At 47.8% G+C, this 10020-nt stretch overlaps 1 protein-coding gene across 1 annotated transcript in view; it reads right to left on the minus strand.

Moving 5' to 3' along the window:
- The window catches only part of ulk4 (unc-51 like kinase 4), a 55728-nt gene that overhangs the window by 30296 nt on the left and 15412 nt on the right, over positions 1-10020 (minus strand). The window contains 5 exon segments of the mRNA XM_068596336.1: positions 4150-4277; positions 5715-5845; positions 5848-5899; positions 6269-6430; positions 7860-7919. Coding sequence (XP_068452437.1) covers positions 4150-4277; positions 5715-5845; positions 5848-5899; positions 6269-6430; positions 7860-7919 — 533 coding nt within the window.

The raw sequence follows: 10020 nt of genomic DNA on the forward strand, positions 1-10020 counted from the left end.
AGACACGCCCACCACGCGTCAATAAGACACGCCCACCACGCGGCGGTAACGCACGCCCACCACGCGTCAATAAGGCACGCCCACCACGCGGCGGTAACGCACGCCCACCACGTGTCAATAACGCACGCCCACCACGTGTCACTAAGGCACGCCCACCACGCGTCAATAAGACACGCCCACCACGCGTCAATAAGACACGCCCACCACGTGTCAATAACGCACGCCCACCACGTGTCAATAACGCACGCCCACCACGCGTCAATAAGGCACGCCCACCACGCGTCAATAAGGCACGCCCACCACACGTCGGTAAGACATGCCCACCACGCGTCAATAACGCACGCCCACCTTCAATAAGACACACCCACATTCAATAACGCACGCCCACCTTCAATAAGACACACCCACATTCAATAAGGCACGCCCACCTTCAATAACACACGCCCAGACACGCCCACCTTCAATAAGTCACGCCCACCTTCAACGACGCACACCCAGCTTCAATAAGGCACGCCCACCACGCGTCGGTAACGCACGCCCACCACGCGTCACTAAGGCACGCCCACCACGCGTCAATAAGGCACGCCCACCACGCGTCAATAAGGCACGACCACCACGCGTCAATAAGGCACGCCCACCACGCGTCGGTAACGCACGCCCACCACGCGTCACTAAGGCACACCCACCACGCGTCGGTAACGCACGCCCACCACGCGTCACTAAGGCACGCCCACCACACGTCGGTAAGGCACGCCCACCACGCGTCAATAAGGCACGCCCACCACGCGTCAATAAGGCACGCCCACCACGCGTCAATAAGGCACGCCCACCACACGTCGGTAAGGCACGCCCACCACGCGTCAATAAGGCACGCCCACCACGCGGCGGTAACGCACGCCCACCACGCGTCAATAAGGCACGCCCACCACGCGTCAATAAGGCACGCCCACCACGCGTCGGTAACGCACGCCCACCACGCGTCACTAAGGCACGCCCACCACGCGTCAATAAGGCACGCCCACCACGCGTCAATAAGACACGCCCACCACGTGTCAATAAGACACGGCCACCACGCGTCAATAAGGCACGCCCACCACGCGTCACTAAGGCACGCCCACCACGCGTCAATAAGGCACGCCCACCACGCGTCAATAAGGCACGCCCACCACGCGTCGGTAACGCACGCCCACCACGCGTCACTAAGGCACGCCCACCACGCGTCAATAAGGCACGCCCACCACGTGTCAATAAGACACGCCCACCACGCGTCAATAAGACACGCCCACCACGTGTCAATAAGGCACGCCCACCACGCGGCGGTAACGCACGCCCACCACGCGGCGGTAACGCACGCCCACCACGCGGCGGTAGGCACGCCCACCACGCGTCAATAATGCACGCCCACCTTCAATAAGACACACCCACCTTCAATAAGGCACGCCCACCTTCAATAACACACGCCCAGACACGCCCACCTTCAATAAGGCACGCCCACCACGCGTCAATAAGGCACGCCCACCACGCGTCAATAAGGCACGCCCACCACGCGTCGGTAACGCACGCCCACCACGCGTCACTAAGGCACACCCACCACGCGTCGGTAACGCACGCCCACCACGCGTCACTAAGGCACGCCCACCACGCGTCAGTAACGCACGCCCACCACGCGTCAATAAGGCACGCCCACCACGTGTCAATAAGGCACGCCCACCACGCGTCAATAAGGCACGCCCACCACGCGTCGGTAACGCACGCCCACCACGCGTCAATAAGGCACGCCCACCACGTGTCAATAAGGCACGCCCACCACGCGTCAATAAGACACGCCCACCATGCGTCAATAAGGCACGCCCACCACGCGTCACTAAGGCACGCCCACCACGCGTCAATAAGACACGCCCACCACGTGTCAATAAGGCACGCCCACCACGTGTCAATAAGACACGCCCACCACGCGTCAATAAGGCACGCCCACCACGCGTCAATAAGACACGCCCACCACGTGTCAATAAGACACGGCCACCACGCGTCAATAAGGCACGCCCACCACGCGTCAATAAGACACGCCCACCACGCTTCAATAAGGCACGCCCACCACGCGTCGGTAAGGCACGCCCACCACGTGTCAATAAGACACGCCCACCACGTGTCAATAAGGCACGCCCACCACGTGTCAATAAGACACGCCCACCACGCTTCAATAAGGCACGCCCACCACGCGTCGGTAAGGCACGCCCACCACGTGTCAATAAGACACGCCCACCACGTGTCAATAAGGCACGCCCACCACGTGTCAATAAGACACGCCCACCACGCGTCAATAAGGCACGCCCACCACGCGTCAATAAGGCACTCATAAGGTTCAGCAGGTTAATGTGTCCATATATGTTCACCCTCTTAGTCTCGCTCGCATTCTAACATGTCCTAACGAGTACCTCACTGCCGTTTCAGCTGAGGGTGATGTCATTGTTTTTGCAGGTGTTTGATCCCATGATGTCGGCGCTCTAGCTCGATGCCCCCCGTCTGTCTGACTACTTGTCCTGAAAGACTTCCACCTGGGCGGCCCTCTGGACGCCGAGCAGCTCTTTCCCCCCCGTCTGCAAAGTAAAGAGACAAACTTCCCACCTCTCTGACACTCGCTGTGGAGAAACACACACACACACACAACAGACCTACACGGGTCTGCTGTGTGTGTGTGTGTATGTGTGTATGTGTGTGACTTTGTCTGTTGAAAGCCATCACACTCCACTTCCCGATGGCAATCTTGACACTCTCTCAGTGAGGCCTGAGCAAGTTTATCTCACGCTGACAAACACACACACACACACACACACACGTGTTTTCATACCACCGAGGAGCTAATTAACCGCAGCGTGCTCGGTGGGTGAGTTGTGTGCCCGTGTGTGCGGTTGAATCATGCAGAGTGCGCGCTGGGAGAGAGACGGGCAGGTCAACTCTGACAGCTCCGACACAGCGAACAGAGGAAGAGCAAGTGAAGAGGAGGGAGAGCGAGGAAGTGTGTGTGTGTGTGTGGGAGAGACAGACACATATATATGTATATTTGATGCATATGCATCTGATCATGTGAGCGATGCACATTCACAGATGCATTGCAAGTTGGTGTCGGGGTGAAACGCGGGACAACCAGCTAATGAGGCATTTGAAGTTCCAGTAAAGTTACAACAGCAGCTCAAACTGGACGTCCGGGTCCACACGTTTACATCATCATTCCCACGGCTGCTGCGCTAGTTAGCGCAAAGGTTACACAGAGTACACCCGCCTTGCCAACAGCCACAGGCGGAGTTTTATTATGAAGAAAGCATCCTTCCTTAAAAGCAATCTGCGTTAAGACCGTGTTAAAAAAAGCTTTCTGCGAGCACTTGAATCAGACACAACCAGCTGTGCTAAGATGTCACCGTCCCACTGCCTGTAACAAGCAAACCGTTTTCAGAATACAGATACAATACAGCACATTACTGTAAATGTAGACTCAGACTGCTGCAGTGTGTCATCTCACCAAGTTCCTGTGTAGCTTCACGCTGCTCACTGCGGTACTGAAGGCGGGCGTGTCCTATTGAAGGTGGGCGTGTCATATTAAAGGCGGGTGTGTCCTATTAAAGGTGGGCGTGTCTTGTTGAAAGTAGATGTCTTATTGAAGGTAGGCGTGTCTTATTGAAGGTAGGCGTGTCTTATCGAAAGTAGGCGTGTCTGATTGAAGATGTGTGTGTCTTCTTGAAAGTGGGTGTGTCTTATTGAAAGTAGGTGTGTCCTATTAACGGTGGGCATGTCCTATTAAAGGTGGGCGTGTCTTGTTGAAGGTAGGCGTGTCTTATCGAAAGTAGGCGTGTCTGATTGAAGATGTGTGTGTCTTCTTGAAAGTGGGTGTGTCTTATTGAAAGTAGGTGTGTCCTATTAACGGTGGGCATGTCCTATTAAAGGTGGGCGTGTCTTGTTGAAGGTAGGCGTGTCTTGTTGAAGGTAGGCGTGTCTTATGAGATCCAGTAGCCATTTTGAGCTACTTTCTAGCTTTTGCTCAGTCAGTGAGATAAAACAAATGCACATATCAAATCCAGCTGGGACAGTGAAATAACGTATTACTAAGGGAGAGCCCTCATGTATGACTCTGAGTGTAAGTGAGTGTGTATTTACCTGTGTTGACAGCAGTACAGCAGTGTGTGTGTGTTGTCCTGCATTAGTAGCAGCAGCATTAGAAAGGCCTTGGCTCTTGTGACAGTGGATGGACTCTCAAGGCAGCACAGAACTTTCAACACCAAATCCTACAGCAAAACAGAAGAAAAGAGTGGAACTGACTGTACGATCCCAAAACACCGCCAAGCAACACACGCGTGTACGTGGTTACATGCACACGAGAGTACACGTTTGCTCGCCGTACACGCTGCTTTTGTCTCGGCTCATCTTGTCCGAATATATCGCTACAATGTTTCCCAATAATGTATGCAAAGAAATGAAAAAGTATTCTGCGCAACATTTTCCCGAAGGTAATCTGAAAATGTGTCGACTAAGAGGCTAAAATGTTAATCAGTTCAGACACATTATCTCACACACACACACACACACACACACACACACACACACACACACACACACACACACAAAACAAACTTGTATGCCTGCAGCTACTTCAGACCTCCATTCACTCAGCAGAAACGCAGCGGCAGTAACTGGTCTGAAAATGTGTGACTGGCCAACATTCATTACCATTATCATTATCACCAGCGCCACACGCTCCCCACTGTGTGTGTCTGTGTGTGTGAGCTAACGGGAAAGATTGTGCACGCGTGTGTGTTTATGGGGTGACACACCAAGTTAATTAATTTCAAAACCCAGTAGTGTGTGTGTCTCGCTGATAAGTCCCTCCCCACTACCCACAATGCTCTGCTGAAGTAGAAGGCTGCGGCGCGTTCATTCAGCAATTAGCCTAGATACTGACACACTCTACAAATTAGCGTACGTGCACACACACACACACACACACACACACACACACACACACACACACACACTAACAGACAGAGTTCTGTGTAAACAAACTCTTGGACTGTGTGTGCCAGAGAGGAGGGGGTGAATGCATATCAGTGTATAATTAGAGCAGAGTTGAAGTACTGAGTTTGCATGCGGCTGTTAAATCGGAAGCTCAATGCAAATAAATTCAGTTCAGAGTCAATTACCAACGCTAGACTCCAAGTTAAAAACCTTCAAATCAATTTTAGCCCCTCTGCCTCATTGAGATTAACACACACACACACACACACACACACACACACACACACACACACACACAGGATGAGCTGAGTTGTGGAGAAATTAAAGAGTAAATACGAGAAAATTAGTTTGCAAACAGTTCAGCGTTAGTTCATGAACTGTAATTAACAGAGAGAGAGAAAGAGAGAGAGAGATAGAGAGAGAGAGAGAGAGAGAGAGAGAGGAGAGAGAGAGAGAGAGAGAGAGAGAGAGTGTTATTATTGTTGTTGTCCATATGAGTTGTGTATTTTTGTGTTTGTGCTGTGTCTTGATGCTTTGGCAATATTCTGTTGGAAAATTCTTGTCAATAAAGCCGATTTCATTGATCAGACAGAACTTTTGTTTCTCATGTTTGTTGTGTTTTCATCTCTTGGTCCTTGTGTAAAAATCTTTAAAATTAAACCAATCGAGTGCGGATGTTGTCATCTAAATTCTCGGCAGAGTCCGGTTACCTGGCGCTGCGAGACGCGGTGCGTCTGGACGCTGGAGGTGAGCAGGGCGGCGGCCGCGGCGGTGAGGAGGTGCTGCTGGACCCGAGCCCCGCCTCCACCCGCGGCCTCCAGCACGGCCTCGGGCCCGCAGTGTCAATCACTGCCAAGAAGACGGCCGGGGCCACCTGGGAGATCCTGGAGAGAGCCTGCAGACATGGAGACACAGTTTAACACACAGGCGTCTTATACTTCTATACAACCAGAGGAGTCGCCCCCTGGTGGTCAGGAGAGAGAATGCAGCTTTAACACATGAAGCATAGACTTCTATACAACCAGAGGAGTCGCCCCTGGTGGTCAGGAGAGAGAATGCAGCTTTAACACATGAAGCATAGACTTCTATACAACCAGAGGAGTCGCCCCCTGGTGGTCAGGAGAGAGAATGCAGCTTAAACACATGAAGCATAGACTTCTATGCAACCGGCAGAACCGGAGGTTGCCCTCTGGTTCCTCATATATTTTAGTCCGTGTGTATATCTGCAGTGTTTATCCGTGTGTGTTCCTGCATGTGAACTCACAGAGATGGCAGTGACTCTGACAGCCTCCACAGGGGAGTGGGTGAACAGGTACCAGAGGGCGGAGCCTATCTCTGTGGTAACCAGGTGGTGGGCGGGGCCAGAGACAGCGGTGGAGATGTTCTCTATGGCCTTTGCGGCCATGTGATGAACTATGGGATCATCCTGAAAGACAAACACACAAAGACATTTCTACCATATAAATATAACCAAACCGGGTTTCTGACTTAAACAATAAAACACAGCAGGAGCAACTATTTAACAAAGGTACTCGATATCCTGGTCCAATCTAAGACTCATTTAAATAGATTCCATTAAGAAGATTTGGACCATGAGCTGATCAAACACCACGACACTGAGCCCAAAGTCAACATGTTTACAGATGACAGACCGTTGTACACAGTGAGTGCTCAATAACTACCACAGGGCCAGGACGAAGATGTACCAGAGTAACAGCTAATGTCTTCACTTTGTACGTTCAGCTTGTGCATCCTATAGTCGTAGCAGAGAAGCAGCGAGTGCTTTGTGTCCACGAAAAATGAATTTTCTTCTTTTTTTAAAGTCGATTTGTGGTTCATTGTTAAGTTGGAGACTCAAAACTCGATTACTGAAAAAATGTCAAACAGCGTCAGACAGAAATGAACAAAGAACTAACGCAATCACAAACTGACAATTAGATTAGCGCTCAACATCACCTCAATACAAAAACAAGAGAGAGTTGCCTCTGTGTGTGTGTGTGTGTGTGTGTGTGTGTGTGTGTGTGTGTGTGTGTGTGCCACACACCTTACCCCGAGTAGAGAATAGTTGTTTGTGTTCAACAATGGGGCTAATGAAATCTCTGTGGCTGAGAAAATTAGTTTTTCCAGGAACGTCATTGTGGAGAAAGACAGGAAGTAGAACAGAAGTGATTGCTTCTTGTCGGGTTATTATTGAGTTTCACTGCGTTACATCACTTGACGCCTCCCTGGATACCAGACACAGTGGAGTGCATTCATGGAACACAGTGAACTATATTTGGTAGCAAAGGTTTCATAATAAACAGCCTGAAACAAGGATTTAAAACCGTGGCAATTTATTGTGATAATTCTGAAGAACTGGTGCAGGTGAGAGCTTCGATCCACACATGTAAAAAAAAAAAATATATATATATATATATATATATATATATATATATATTTAAATATATATTGGAAACCTGTCTTTTAAAGATCCAGCTTTAAGCTTGAAAACTGTCTCTGCAAAGTTTGTGCGTTTGTTTCTTATCACACACGTGCAGCTGTTGTCTACAATGGACTCAAACGGCGACACATCTTCGCACAATCCAGTCCTCTACTGTCCATCGGAGTGTTTCAAGCAGCCAAAGTTTAGCCGTTAACTAAGCTACGTGTGTTTCCATGTACTCTGTCAACGTGGATTAGGATGCAGGGACGGTAAAGAACTGTGTCTGGTGGTTTGAATACGCTTCTTCAATGAAATGCGTCACCATTTATCTTCCACATCAATGGCAGCCGTGTCTATCTGCTGCGAGTCAGAGAGCAGATTGCAGAGGCAGGTGTTACTGCAGGACAGCCCTGTGTTTTATCACAAGACTTACCTCCACGCCATCTGCCTTCACATACGCACGCCGCCGTGACAGCAGAATACTGGCAGAAACCTGGTGTCCGGGAAAACAAAGATACCTTTTTAAAATGAAAGAAAACCCCTCAATTCTCTTTACTCTTCAATTGTAATTGTAATCGTAACGCACTGTGACCCACACTTTACAACACTTTATAGACGTTAAAACACACGCCTCTAATCATAAGAGAGCTAAAATACTCCAGTACCTATTAATCAAATATAGGACATCACAATGTGCAGTCGGCACCGAGGGACTGAACATAATGGATCCTGCGGCACCCCCGCGGGAGCTGGCAGAATGGTCTGTTCCAGCATTCCCCAGGCCGCACGGGCCGGCTCACTAATGAGCCCACGGGGGAGCCGCCACTGTCTGTGTGTTTAACTGCAGCCTGCCAGGGACTACACAGGAGAGAAGGAGGGGAAGACTGAGAGAGAGAGAGAGAGAGAGAGAGAGAGAGAGAGAGAGAGAGAGAGAGAGAGAGAGAGAGAGAGAGAGAGAGAGAGAGAGGAGAGACAGAGAGAGAGAGAGAGATCCTCACATGTGGTGAGAAACAAGTAGCTCATGCAAGAAACTCCTTCATTACAATGCAGAGGAAGAAATGCAGGAGACGGAGGAAAGAGCGAGTTATTCTCATTATAATTTCTCCCGGTATGAGGAACAAGTTCATCGGAGAACACACACTCATGATCTCACACTCAGCGTCCCACTTCAAACCTCACGTATTCAGAGAGCCAATGTTAAAGAAATGAAAGGGAAAATGTTGCAGTGGCAACAAGGTCATCCAAGATTTCCTTTTCTCTCACAGAGACTCTCAAAGACGCCGGGAGGTCTGTGACTCTACAGGACGCAGCGTGAACTATAAAATATTGTGTTCTTAAAGGCCGAGAGAGAGCCCGTCTGTACACAACCAAACAAACTCATTCAAACATGACCTCCATGCAACAAGCCGTCAGGCTTCATACATACGGTGGATGTTCATGACTTTAATCAAATGTTCATGACTTTAACCAAATGTTCATGACTTTAACCAAATGTTTATGACTTTAATCAAATGTTCATGACTTTAAACCAAATGATCATGACTTTACCTAAATGTTCATGACTTTAACCTAAATGTTCATGACTTAAACTAAATGTTCATGACTTTAAACCAAATGTTCATGACTTTAACCAAATGTTCATGACTTTAAACTAAATGTTCATGACTTTAACCAAATGTTCATGACTTTAAACTAAATGTTCATGACTTTAACCTAATGTTTATGACTTTAAACTAAATGTTCATGACTTTAAACCAAATGTTCATGACTTTAAACTAAATGTTCATGACTTTAACCAAATGTTCATGACTTTAAACTAAATGTTCATGACTTTAACCAAATGTTCATGACTTTAAACTAAATGTTCATGACTTTAACCTAAATGTTTATGACTTTAAACTAAATGTTCATGACTTTAAACCAAATGTTCATGACTTTAACCAAATGTTCATGACTTTAAACTAAATGTTCATGACTTTAACCAAATGTTCATGACTTTAAACCAAATGTTCATGACTTTAAACCAAATGTTCATGACTTTAACCAAATGTTCATGACTTTAAACTAAATGTTTATGACTTTAAACCAAATGTTCATGACTTTAAACTAAATGTTCATGACTTTAAACTAAATGTTCATGACTTTAAACTAAATGTTCATGATCAAACATTGTGTGAAATGTGTGTGTGAACAGTAAAAAGTGATAAAATGTAGTATTTAAACTAACAATGAGGATTCAAAGCATACAGTAAACCTCAAATGACTCAAATGAATGAGAGACAATAGTTTGATTAAAAGAATAAACATTTATATAGATGCCTGTATGTATGCTGCTGATGTTTTGAGCCTATTGCTTTTAAAAGCAGATTCATTATTTATAACTGAATGAACGTCATGAACACATGAATATAACACATTTACAGGACTTTGGGGATTTTCTTTCTTTCTTGTAAACCTCTCTGCAGGCTGAGACAAAGATAAGATAAAGGTATTTCGAAGACTTTTCCAGGCCTGGAAATAACATTTTTTTAATTCCATTACCTTTCCAGGTTTTCAATGACCTTAAGAACTATCTACTACAACTCTAATGAAAC

The sequence above is a fragment of the Clinocottus analis genome, unplaced genomic scaffold, assembly GCF_023055335.1.
Source record: "Clinocottus analis isolate CAN_PGR_092001 unplaced genomic scaffold, fCliAna1.0.p SCAF_36, whole genome shotgun sequence".
In the NCBI taxonomy this organism is placed as follows: domain Eukaryota; kingdom Metazoa; phylum Chordata; class Actinopteri; order Perciformes; family Cottidae; genus Clinocottus; species Clinocottus analis.